The 14,113-nt window shown below is 39.2% G+C and overlaps 1 protein-coding gene across 5 annotated transcripts in view; it reads right to left on the reverse strand.

Moving 5' to 3' along the window:
* Positions 1-1,325: 1,325 nt before the first annotated feature.
* The window catches only part of LOC133564645 (gastrula zinc finger protein XlCGF28.1-like), a 29,265-nt gene continuing 16,477 nt past the window's right edge, over positions 1,326-14,113 (reverse strand). Inside the window, exons 1-3 of one of the 5 annotated variants that reach the window (XM_061919100.1) lie at positions 5,282-5,543; positions 5,062-5,180; positions 1,326-3,755 (exon numbers count right to left, since the gene is read on the reverse strand). In XM_061919100.1, the coding sequence (XP_061775084.1) occupies positions 2,385-3,740 (1,356 nt within the window). In that variant the 5' untranslated portion in view covers positions 3,741-3,755; positions 5,062-5,180; positions 5,282-5,543 and the 3' untranslated portion in view covers positions 1,326-2,384. Of the gene's footprint in view, positions 3,791-5,061; positions 5,181-5,281; positions 5,544-14,113 lie in introns of those variants that run through there. The other 4 variants (XM_061919098.1, XM_061919102.1, XM_061919099.1 and 1 more) reach the window with 4 other exon arrangements.

Consider the following 14,113-nt stretch of genomic DNA (forward strand, 5'->3'; position numbering starts at 1 on the left):
GTTCAAGACTCTTATAGCATGAGGGAAGAAGCTGTTACAGAACCTGGAGGTTGCGGAACCTCTTTCAAATTCGAATACAATATAAAAGATTTCTTACACCTTTCTTGCCCTGATGTATCGTCAAGGCCGGTAACACCCTCCACATAAACTTGGGTCGGACAATATTTGTAGATTCGTTACAAGTATGTCACTTTATTTGTAATTTCAACAGGGCCAATCGGACATCCAACACTCCAGCACACACAAACTGCCTCTCCTCACTTGCCCACTCGCTGCCATTCTTAAAGGAGCACACACACACATACGCTACTCTCACAACATCCATCCATCCATTTTCTATACCCTTATGGGGAGTTTTAGGTGAAATACCTGTGTGGAGTTGCCCCTCCACTTTGTGCAATTCTACCCAAACATCTCAATCTTTGGGTTGGTAAAATGATTGTCTATTATATTTTTAATGTTATGGTTTATCCATAACCAGCACTCATCCCCGCACCTTGTCAAAACCTCCCCAAGCAAGTCCTAATCATTTGTGCAGCAATTTTGTCTTTATAGTTTGTCTATTATTTTCTGACCTTTACTCTTTTTCCCCCACTTCTTCTATTGACATGCCTAAAAGTATATTTGAATACAATAGAATAGAAAGTACTTTATTGATCCCTGGGGGAAATGACACCTCTTAACGCTGGTTCTGCTCCTGGTGGTACATGTGCATTAATCTTTCCTCCATCAAAATAGCTCAGCTTCATATTGTATGAATATGAAACATTGTAATCAACATATATTTATCACATGTACCCAACTTTAGTTGAAGTAAACATTGCTTATTGCATAAAAGTCTGGCATTATACATATTAAACAATCACAAACCAAATAAAAAGAGGAATGCGCATAACTCTGAATTATCCATCCATCCATCCATTTTCTACCACTTATTCCCTTTCGGGGTCGCGGGGGGCACCGGCGCCTATCTCAGCTACAATCGGGCGGAAGGCGGGGTACACCCCGGACAAGTCACCACCTCATCGCAGGGCCAACACAGATAGACAGACAACTTTCACACTCACATTCACACGCTAGGGCCAATTTAGTGTTGCCAATCAACCTATCCCCAGGTGCATGTCTTTGGAAGTGGGAGGAAGCCGGAGTACCCGGAGGGAACCCACGCATTCACGGGGAGAACATGCAAACTCCACACAGAAAGATCCCGAGCCTGGATTTGAACCCAGGACTGCAGGACCTTCGTATTGTGAGGCAGACACACTAACCCCTCTGCCACCGTGAAGCCCAACTCTGAATTATCAAGACAGAAAAGATTCATAAAGTCAAACATGGAATGGAACTTTATTGTCTTTGCAGTTAAAAATAACAATAAAATTAATTGTTAAGTACAAACCTGTTCAAAATCAAACATACATCATACAGGGCACACAGAATAAAAACATTGATGGGCCGCTGCAAAGGTGGTGCTATATAAATAAACATTGATTGATTGATTAATGCAAAGGTGGGAAAAAGGTCAAATCATGTATAAAATAAATAATAAAATGCTTCCAGATGTGGTCCAGAAGTAAACCAAATATAAACCAAAAGATTTGTGTACTCAAAAACAAAACATGCATATCATATAAAAAAGTTAATATATGGAATCATTTACAATTAGAAATGAAAATGTGCAACACATTTCATACATTTAAAAACCTATAACACTATTATGAGAAAATACAACACATAATTTTGATTATGTATTCTATATACACATACAATTTTGTGTAACATATGGTTTGTTCCATTTAATTCCGAAACAAATAAAAAAGTAAATGTAAGGGTAGTAAAAATAAGGTGATGCGTCAGTCAGTGCGGAAATTTTCAATCAAGGAAATTGGTTCATTTTAAGTAGTAGTAGTAGTGAAGTAAATTATATTTATATAGCGCTTTTTGTCTAGTGACTCAAAGCGCTTTACAAAGCGAAACCCAATATCTAATTTTTACATTTAAACCAGTGTGGGTGGCACTGGGAGCAGGTGGGTAAAGTGTCTTGCCCAAGGACACAACGGCAGTGATTAGGATGGCGGAAGCGGGGAACGAACCTGCAACCCTCAAGTTGCTGGCACGGCCTCTCTACCAACCGAGCTATACCTTACATTAAATAAATGCACACTATGTTGTAAACTAAAGCACATACTTAAACCACTTATCTAAACAAATCTGATCTTAAAACGGTAGAAACATATTAACAAGACTGTTACACAACAATGATGTCACACATGTTACATGTAGTGATGTTAGGTCTATGTTAAAGATTTGACAGATTTTTTTTTAACCTTGCAGCTTCAATTGTTGCGGATATTCTCACTTGTGTGTACTTTTGAGATAATCTTTCATCACACTTCCTCACCGGTGTGTGTTCTTATGTGTCTTTCCAACGTATAGCTTTGTACAAAACTTTTAGCACAGATTGAACAGGAAAAAGGTTTTTCACCAGTGTGCGTTCTCATGTGTTTTTTCAAGTGCTGATTTCGTGTAAAACTTTTCGCACAGATTGAACAGATAAAAGGTTTTTCACCAGTGTGTGTTCTCATGTGCGTTTTCAAATCCCAACTTTGTATATAACATTTGCCACAGCTTGAACAAGAAAAGGGTTTTTCACCAGTGTGTGTTCTCATGTGTCTTTTCAAATCCCTATTTTGTACAAAACATTTGCCACAACTTGAACAAGAAAAAGGTTTTTCACCAGTGTGTGATCTCATGTGTATTTTAAAATTCATATTTCGTACAAAACCTTTACCACAGATTGAACAGATAGTTTTTTCCCTAGTGTGTGCTGTCAGTCTTTTCACATTCATATTTCGTACAAAACCTTTAGCACTAATTGAACATGCAATACGTTTTTCACCGGTGTGTGTTGTCATGTGTGTTTTCAAATGAATATTTTGTGTAAAACCTTTACTACAGATTGAACAGGAAAAAGGTTTTTCGCCGGTGTGTGTTCTCATGTGTCTTTTCAACTTATCGTTTTGTGTAAAACCTTTACCGCAGCTTAAACATGAAAAAGGTTTTTCACCAGTGTGTGTTCTCATGTGTCTTTTCAATTTATCTTTTTGTCCAAAACCTCTACAGCAGATTGAACAAGAAAAGGGGTTTTCTCCAGTGTGTGTTCTCATGTGTGTTTTCAAATGATTATTTTGGGTAAAGCTTTTACCACAGCGTGAACAGATAAAAGGTTTTTCACCGGTGTGTGTTCTCGTGTGTCTTTTCAGATTACAATGGCGGTTAAAGGTTTTGCCACAGTGAGAACATTCAAAGTGTGTGTTGTCAGTGTGACATGTTGTATCAGCTTCAGAGTCTTCATCATCAGTGTCAGGAGAGTGTGACGTTGTGTCATCACTATCTGATAGTGGAGCTATGAGCTTGTCTGCTTGTGATCCTCCACAGTGGTCTCCATCAGCTTCTGTTGTCATGTGTTGAGTTGAGCTGCTGCTTGGAGACTTCACCTCTCTCTTCTCCTCACTTTCACTTTTGACCTCATCATCTTCCTTCTTCACAATGACATAAATCAATGGCATCTTGTGGACATCAACCTCCTCCAGTCCTTCAATACTCTCTCCATTCAAACTGATGTCATCTTCCTCTTTAGTGTGGAGGGGCTGGAGCTCCTCAATTTCCTCTTTAACGTGGGGAGGCTGTGGCACTGCCTCTTCCTTTGTAATATGGAAGGGCCGTGGTTGCTCCTGCTCCATCCTGGAATTCCACTCCTGTTGGTCAGGAAGAAGATGTTTTTCACAGACGTCTACAGAGCACAGGAAGACAAAAACACATGATTTTGAAAGGTCCAACTTTGCTAAGTCACATGAAACAATGTGTGTCTTAATGTACTTTCCTTCGTGTGCTTAGTTTTACAATAACTTTAATCTATTGAAAATAAACAATCTCAAATTGGACAATAGTTCCTCTCTGATTCAACTGACTTTTTGCCAAATTAAATAAAAAATATATATTATAAAGACATCATGTAACAAAACATATATATTGATTAAAGGCAGCAATAACAAACAAAACGATATAAAAAACAAAGTGTACCAAATTGTTCATAAATATCAGGGTTTTTTCTGCAATGTCTAACAATCAGAAAGTCATCCTCTCAGTAAATGATGAATTCATGAGGGTCAGGCAATTCCATTTAGTGCATTTCAGTAGTGAATAACAATATATAAAGAAGAAATGTCACTGATTATCTCATGGCAACAACACTTTAGCGTTAGCTTGCTGGCATTAGTAATCTGTTCACTCGGAGTGCCACTTAATACTTTTACAACATTTAATAAAGTAAAGAGTTAATATTTGATGTCAGCTGTTTAATAAATACAGTTTTGGTCAATTGACTTAGTTGTGACTTCCCTCTCTGCATGGAAGTTTAAAAGTAGCATATATTAATGCAGTATGAACAAGAATGTTTTAATGTCGACACATTGAATCATCATATTGCTGTGATTATATGTGTCAAGTGTTCATTCAAGGCTAAGCAAAATATCGAGATATATATCGTGTATCGCGATATGGCCTAAAAATATTGAGATATTAAAAAATGGATATATCGCCCAGCCCTACTACATTACAAATATACTGACAGAATGTGTATAAGACTTTGTTGGAGGTTATTTAGAGTGTAGGCATAATAGATTTAATACCCATTAACTCCGGTGTTAGCTGCCTCTTTCTAATATTTTTCCCCCCCAGTTTAGAATGCACAAAAAGAGTAAGACGTGCGCACTTGTCTGCCAAAGGAATTGTGAATGGTAGGCAAAATTTCCCCCCCAAAAATTGCAGTTCCCCTTTACTACTGCCCTGCTGCTATGAAGATTGCGGTTATTTGGCAAACAAAGCAGTTGTTTTCATTATTTTTGTATTGTGTGCAAATGAAATTTTTTTATAAATTATATACTATCCGACTTACACTTATTGACAATGCTCCTCCACTCAGTAAAGTCATTCCAATTATTCTATCATGTCAATGATGAAACATAAAGTTAGTAAAGACGTGAGCGTAAGAAGTAAACAAACCTGTTCTGTGTAACACAACTTGATGTTTCTGAAAACAGCGTCCAGTAGTTGACGTTGTCGCTTGTTCTCCTCTTTTGTTCGAGAATGTTCCTCGTCGTGCTATAGCTTTCTTTATAACACTACATATATTTTCCCACACCCACAGTTAGTTGCTAATTAACCAAGACTCTCAGCATTTGTATTTTACACATTTTACAAAAGCACAACACTTTATACTCACACTTGTGTCTGCTTAGCGATGTCTTGATAACTTCCGTGTTTTTTTATTAGCAGCTAGCAAGCTAAGCTAACTAGCAGGCTAGGTTAGCCTCAGAAGCTTCAAAGTTCATCCTGACACCAAGAAAGAATAAAGTCTAGTTTGTCACACCTTCGACGAATATGAAACTGAAAGAATTACCGCATAATTTAAAGAGTTCACTGCACTGTTGTCTTTTACGATACAATTGGTACCTTACGCGACCAGTCCGCGCATGTGCAATAGTGCAAGGCAGGGGGCTACGTCACTTCCTGTTGACATTATTCCTCGCTTCTTTTTTTTTTACATAAATGTATTTGCAAGCCAGGACGACATTAACAATTTACAAAACGTCAGCACTGTCACTTCACAAAAATGGGGGCATTATAAAAATATATAACAGAGATGTATCTCTGTTATATATTTGTATAATATAACCACAGTAGAAACATTTAAGTCTCACCTTAAAACTCAATTGTATACTCTAGCCTTTAAATAGACCCCCTTTTTAGACCAGTTTATCTGCCTTTTTTCTTTTTCTCCTCTGTCCCATTCTCCCTTGTGGAGGGGGTCCGGTCCGATGGCCATGGATGAAGTACTGGCTGTCCAGATTCGGGACCCAGGATGGACCGCTCGTCCAGAGTCGGGACCCACGATGGACCACTCGCCTGTGTATCGGCTGGGGACATCTCTGCGCTGCTGATCCGCCTCCGCTTGGGATGGTTTCCTGTTGGCACCATTATGGACGGGACTCTCGCTACTGTGTTCGATCCACTTTGGATCGGACTCTCACGGTTCTGTTGGATCCACTATGGATTGAACTTTCACAGCATCATGTTAGACACGCTCGACATCCATTGCTTGCGGTCCTCTCCAAGGTTTCTCATAGTCATCATCGTCACCGACGTCCCACTGGGTGTGAGTTTTCCTTGCCCTTATGTGGGCTCTACCGAGGATGTCGTTTGTGTTGTGATTTGTGCAGCCCTTTGAGACACTGGTGATTTAGGGCTATATAAACAAACATTGATTGATTGATTGAGGTGATAACAATAAAGTTGAATAAACAATGGAAATGATGCATGTGTTCGAAAATGTATGATGGACTTAAGAGGCAAAACGCAACAAAAATGCAACAAACACAGCATATATGAACGCAAAGGGTAAAAAATAAACCCACCTACAATCTGATATATCACTAAACCTTAGAACTTTGTTGTAAAAATCCCACACTGCTTGGTGTCCTAGTCTGAGCTACTGTGACGTAGATGACCATAGTAAGTAGTATGTCATGCACAAGTGCAGATTCCAACCATTGAAATACTTTGTACATCATAATGGCAGTTACATTTACAATCTTAAAGATAAAAAAAAAAATTGGGAAAATGTCAGACATTGCCTTAAATTGCCCAGGTCTGATCTCACTTTACTTACCACTGTAATTACCAGACTACAATACTCTTCATTCAATAACTGTAAATAATGTAAAAAAAAAAAGTGTAAAAACACTTTACTTACCACTGTAATTACCAGAATACCATACTCTTTATTCAATGACTGTAAAAAATTAAATAAAAAAAAAAAGTAAAAATAATGTAAAACAAGAGTATGAAGAAGTCATACTGTTTCATTATCAATCAATCAATCAATGTTTACTTATATAGCCCTAAATCACTAGTGTCTCAAAGGGCTGCACAAACCACCACGACATCCTCGGTAGGCCCACATAAGGGCAAGGAAAACTCACACCCAGTGGGACATCGGTGACAATAATGACCCAGTGGGACATCGGTGACAATGATGACTATGAGAACCTTGGAGAGGAGGAAAGCAATGAATGTCGAGCGGGTCTAACATGATACTGTGAAAGTTCAATCCACAATGGATCCAACACAGTCGCGAGAGTCCAGTCCAAAGCGGATCCAACACAGCAGCGAGAGTCCCGTTCACAGCGGAGCCAGCAGGAAACCATCCCAAGCGGAGGCGGATCAGCAGCGCAGAGATGTCCCCAGCCGATACACAGGCAAGCAGTACATGGCCACCGGATCGGACCGGACCCCCTCCACAAGGGAGAGTGGGACATAGAAGAAAAAGAAAAGAAACGGCAGATCAACTGGTCTAAAAAGGGAGTCTATTTAAAGGCTAGAGTATACAAATGAGTTTTAAGGTGAGACTTAAATGCTTCTACTGAGGTGGCATCTCGAACTGTTACCGGGAGGGCATTCCAGAGTACTGGAGCCCGAACGGAAAACGCTCTATAGCCCGCAGACTTTTTTTGGGCTTTGGGAATCACTAACAAGCCGGAGTCCTTTGAACGCAGATTTCTTGCCGGGACATATGGTACAATACAATCGGCAAGATAGGATGGAGCTAAACCGTGTAGTATTTTATACGTAAGTAGTAAAACCTTAAAGTCACATCTTAAGTGCACAGGAAGCCAGTGCAGGTGAGCCAGTACAGGCGTAATGTGATCAAACTTTCTTGTTCTTGTCAAAAGTCTAGCAGCCGCATTTTGTACCAACTGTAATCTTTTAATGCTAGACATGGGGAGACCCGAAAATAATACGTTACAGTAGTCGAGGCGAGACGTAACAAACGCATGGATAATGGTCTCAGCGTCTTTAGTGGACAGAATGGAGCGAATTTTAGCGATATTACGGAGATGAAAGAAGGCCGTTTTAGTAACGCTTTTAATGTGTGCCTCAAAGGAGAGAGTTGGGTCGAAGATAATACCCAGATTCTTTACCGTGTCGCCTTGTTTAATTGTTTGGTTGTCAAATGTTAGAGTTGTATTATTAAATAGAGTTCGGTGTCTAGCAGGACCGATAATCAGCATTTCCGTTTTTTTGGCGTTGAGTTGCAAAACGTTAGCGGACATCCATTGTTTAATTTCATTAAGACACGCCTCCAGCTGACTACAATCCGGCGTGTTGGTCAGCTTTAGGGGCATGTAGAGTTGGGTGTCATCAGCATAACAGTGAAAGCTAACACATTACCTTTGTTCATACTACTCAACTGCCAAAGAACTGTAGACACCTTAATATTTGTTGCTTCCTAAACTGTACATACTGTGTTATATTATTTGATCTTGCACTGGTACTGTATTTGACTGCTGTACTTCTACTCGTACTGATACTTCTACCATAACTACTGTGACTTATTGTGCAACTTAATTGTCTTGTAATTAATGTACATCAGAGATATTCAATTTTTTAATATTTCTTTGTATTTAGTGTATTAGATTCTGCAACTAGTGCAGTGGTTCTTAACCTGTGTTCGATCAAACCCTAGGGGCTCGGTCAGTCGGCCTCAGGGGTTCGACGGAGCCTCCGTCTAAACCTGACTAAATAACAAGTTCAATGTTTAATTATTATAATCAAATGACAGCAATCATTTCCATGAGATAATTTTCTAATATACTGTAAGTGTTTTGGCACACTTACAATGACATAAAAAACAACATTGTTTTTCATGAGCTCTGTACAAGGTGGGGTTGGAAATAATTTGTACCCCTTTCAGATATCGCATTTAGGTCCCACTAAAACATTCACATGTTGCACAATGAGATGTAAACATGGGATCATGTGTACATTCCTGTAACTTTCTGTTGGTAAGATATATATTTATTAGTATTTCTTTAATATAGTAACATCATCAAATTAAGAAAAAAACATTTATTTTTGGTGAATGCATATATGAAACTGGCGGGGTTCGGTACCTCCAACAAGGTTAAGAACCACTGAACTAGTGTTTGGATCCCACTCTACGCAACATCTGAAGAGCATGGAAAAAAGCATTTCACTGTGGTGTAGTCTGCATGTGACGAATACATTTTGAAACTTGAACCTTGTCAACCAGAAATACTCATTGCAAGTTTTGTTCAGGTAACGACTTTCAGGACTGGTTACGGTTACATGTTCAGTGTTGGGGTTTTTTCAAGTCAAACCACTACTCATTTCTGTCTCGTCGTCAAAAAGGCTCTTGAGCTCGGAAAGGGAGCACCCTGATGCCAAGCACCCCAGAGGAATCCTCTGGCGGCTCAGGAAAAAGAGGAAGTAATCTCGGGGTTTTCAATCGATCACAACTGGACTGTGAAGCCTACTCGGACGAGAGGCAAAACGTCTTCTAAAACAAACCAAACAGTCCGGTTGCGATCGATTGATTGACCTGAGATGACATTGACCTGGATGAATGTAAACATCCATAGACACGAGGCGGAAGATTAGCTACGTGTTGAGGAAAACGCTCATGAAGCTTCAGGGGTTGGTAGAGAAGTCTTCTTAGTTTTCTTCTTCTTCTTCTGCCCGAGTTAAGAACATGTGGCAGCAGATTAGAAATCTCATACTTTCACACATAAGTGGACCATCACATTTTTGGTTAGAACCACAATACAGCATTTTTCTCTCCAAGGCTCTGGTTTCCACTTACAAGGACATTATACTGCCAATTAGTGGTGGAAGAAGAGTATACCACATCACATGTTAGATTCAAGACGGCTGAAAACACATTCAAAAGTTCAGATGGCAACTTTTTTTTTTATTTTTTAAAATCATTGGGTTCCAAAGAGCCCATATAGCCAAGATAAATTGAAAATGCACGCCATATAAGAGTTTGGGTCTTACTGTAGGAGGCTACAGAACTGCTGGTGTAAGAGGAAGTGACAATGTGGGGTTGAATACGCTAACCTAAACCAGTGGTTCTCAACCTTTTTTCAGTGATGTACCCCCTGTGAACATTTTTTTAATTCAAGTACCCCCTAATCAGAGCAAAGCATTTTTGGTTGAAAAAAAGAGATAAAAAAGTAAAATACAGCACTATGTCATCAGTTTCTGATTTATTAAATTGTGTATCAGTACAAAATATTCTTGAACAATTTGGAAAAAAAGATAAAAATAACTAAAAACTTGTTAAAAAATAAACAAGTGATTCAATTATAAATAAAGATTTCTACACATAGAAGTAATCATCCACTTAAAGTGCCCTCTTTGGGGATTGTAATAGAGATCCATCTGGATTCATAAGCTTAATTCTAAACATTTCTTCACAAAAAAGAAAGCTTTAACACAATATTTATGGAACATGTCCACAAAAAATCTAGCTGTCAACTCTGAATATTGCGTTGTGGCATTTCTTACATTCATATTTTGTTGAAGTCTTATTCAATAAATATATTTATAAAGGATTTTTTAATTGTTGCTATTTTTAGAATATTTAAAAAACCCCTCACGTACCCCTTGGCATACGTTCAAGTACCCCCAGGGGTAAGCGTACCCCCATTTGAGAACCACTGACCTAAACTATTGATTATTTATGATCAATGTAGCATTATTAAAATAATTCAAATAGGTCTGGCTTCACTGTCTTGTATCTTCAGCATGTTTTTGGACAGCACATCCCTGTAATTGATGTGGATCAATAAAGTTGATCTAAGTCTAAATCAGGGGAGTCAAACTCATTTTAGATCGAGGGTCACGTGGAGAAAAATCTACTCCAAAATCACGGCACGATAACTTAAAAATAAAGACAACTTTAGATTGTGTTTCAGTGTTTAGTGAAGTGAATTATATTTATATAGCGCTTTTTCTCGAGTGACTCAAAGTGCTTTACATAGTGAAACCCAATATCTAAGTTACATTTAAACCAGTGTGGGTGGCACTGGGAGCAGGTGGGTAAAGTGTCTTGCCCAAGGACACAACGGCAGTGACTAGGATGGCGGAAACGGGAATCGAACCTGCAACCCTCGAGTTGCTGGCACGGCCACTCTACCAACCGAGCTATAAATAAAAGAAGCACAAATGTACAAATCAGAATGTTGTTCGGTTTACTTTTACACTTACATGCTGCGGTTAATCATTTATTTGTCGTTATTTATATTTTCTGAATAAATTATGTGATACTGTTCATCAGTCAACATTGGCGTCTATCAAGATTTTAAAGAAATGGTGACACTTTAGTATGGAAAACACATATTCACCATTGATTAGTTGCTTATTAATTTGCAAACAATGCCTGATTATACAACCAGTAAGCCATTTACTAAGAGCGTTCCCTCAATAACCTCAGAATTATTGCTTATTATTAACCTTAACCCTAACCCTTATATGTTCCCCTATTGTCCAAGTAACTCTAAATTAAGTGTTAGTTACCTTCATAAGCAACTAATTAATGGTGAATGTTCCCTCTACTAAAGTGTTACCAAAAAATGTAATCAAAATTAAATTACAGGATGTTATTTATGTAGTTTGATCACTTTCCTCAACTGATGTACTAACATAGTGTGGATTATTTTGTATAAATGTAGCATCATCTACAAAGATACAAAGAATTGCTATTGTGTACCGTGGGAGATTCTCTAATTTCACCTATTTTTGTTGAAAATATTTTTTCCAAACCAGTAATTATAGTCTGCAAATTATATGTTGTTGTTGAGTGTCGGCGCTGTCTTGAGCTCGGCAGGGTAACCATGTAATACTCTTCCATATCAGTAGGTGGCAGCCCGTGGCTAATTGCTTTGTAGATGTCGTAAACAGCGGGAGGCAGCGTGCAGGTAAAAAAGTGTCTAATGCTTAACCTAAAAGGTGAGTGTCCCTAAGAAGAGGTACTGAAGTTTAGGGAAGACTATGCAGAATGAAGCTAAAACTGAAGTGGCTACAAAGTCAACAAAAACAGAATGCTGGACGGCAGCAAAGACTTACTGTGGAGCAAAGACAACAATGTCCCCACAAAGAAGGACAAAAAATAGAGATGTCCGATAATATAAAAAGTAAAATTTATGACTTTTTAATACGCCGCTGTACATGGATGTGGGGAGAAGAACAGAGCGCCAATAAACCTTAAAGGCACTGCCTTTGCGTGCGAGCCACATAATTTCTACAGCTTTTCACACTCACAAGTGAATGCAATTCATACTTGATCAACAGCCATACAGGTCACACTGAGGGTGGCCGTATAAACAACTTTAACACTGTTACAAATATGGGCCACACTGGGAACCCACACCAAACAAGAATGACAAACCCATTTCGGGAGAACATCTGCACCGTAACACAACAGAACAAATACCCAGAAACCCTTGCAGCACTAACTCTTCCGGGACGCTACAATATACACCCGCCCCTACTCACTCACCTCAACCCCGCCCCACCCTAACCCCGCCCACATCAACTTTCTCATGCTCTCTTAGGGTGAGCATGTCCTAAATTCCAAGCTGCTGTTTTGAGGCATGTTAGGAAAAAATAATGCACTTTGTGAGTTCAATAATAAATATGGAAGTGCCATGTTGGCATTTTTTTTCCAGAACTTGAGTTGATTTATTTTGGAAAACCTAAGTGTTACATTGTTTAATGCATCCAGCGGGGCGTCACAACAAAATTAGGCATAATAATGTGTTAATTCCATGACTGTATACATCGGTATCGGTTGATATCGGTAATTAAGAGTTGGACAATATCGGAATATTGGATATCGGCAAAAAAGCCATTATCGGACATCTCTAATAAAAAACAACTGAAATATTCTTGATTGCTAAAACAAAGTAGATGTGGAATATATCGCTCAAAGGAAGACATGAAGCTGATACAGGAAAATACCCCCAAAAAAGAGAAAAAGCAACATAAATAAAAGCGCAGGACTAAAACACTACACACAGGAAAACAGCAAAAAAAACTCAAAATAAGTCCCGGCGGGATGTGACCGGTCGTGACAGTACACCTACTTTGAGACAAGGGCTATATTGATGCATGCTTGGTTATGGTTTAAGGTCATATCCAACAGTTGCGACGACGACTTTTTACTGTCAACTGAGTTTCGATTTTTAATGATTTCTGTTGGTGGTGTGCCTCTGGATTTCAACGCAAAAAAATGTGCCTTGGCTCAAAAAAGGTTTACAATCAATGCAATAAAAGTACTTTATATTCCATGTATTCTATCTAAGTTTTTCCCTGTGCGGCTCTCAGTGGAAAAATGTGCAAAACCCCTGGTCTAAATTCACGAGAACCAGGTTCGAAACCCGTCCCAGGCTCCCAAAACGTGTGTATTTAAAGTCCTACTGAAATGAGATTTTCTTATTCATATAGTATGTGTCATACTTGATCATTTCGCGATATTGCCATATTTTTGCTGAAAGCATTTAGTAGACAACATTGACGATAAAGTTCAAAACTTTTGGTCGCTAATAACAAAGCCTTGCCTTTACCGGAAGTAGCAGATGATGTGCGCGTGACGTCACGGGTTGTGGAGCTCCTCACATCTGAACATTGTTTACAATCATGGCCACCAGCAGCGAGAGCGATTCAGACCGAGAAAGCGATGATTTCCCCATTAATTTGAGCGAGGATGAAAGATTCGTGGATGAGGAAAGTGAGAGTGATGGACTAGAGAAAAAAAAAAGACGAGGGCATTGGGAGCGATTCAGATGTTATTTGACACATATAGGATAATTCTGGAAAATCCCTTAACTGCTTATTGTGTTATTAGTGTTTTGGTGAGATTATATGGTTGTACCAGTACAACCTGAAAGTCGGAGGGGTGTGGCCACGGGTGTGGTGACCGGCAGTGTCTCCAAGGGAAGCCACATTTCTTGACGAGGTGCAGGCAGCCGGGCTGAGATTTTTTTTTTTTTCCACTTCTCCACGGTGTAAGCATCCGACGGTCGGGGTCGGCCGGTGGGAGGAGGCAAGAGAGTCCGCAGCTGCAGGAGGAACGGCGCAAGCTATCCGCTCATGTCTACGGTAAGAGCCGACTTATCACCAGCATTTTCTCACCGAAACTTGCCGGTTGACATGTGGTAGGGCGCCATGTTCGCTTGACCGCTCTGTTCGA

The sequence above is a fragment of the Nerophis ophidion genome, linkage group LG13, assembly GCF_033978795.1.
Source record: "Nerophis ophidion isolate RoL-2023_Sa linkage group LG13, RoL_Noph_v1.0, whole genome shotgun sequence".
Classification (NCBI taxonomy): Eukaryota; Metazoa; Chordata; class Actinopteri; order Syngnathiformes; family Syngnathidae; genus Nerophis; species Nerophis ophidion.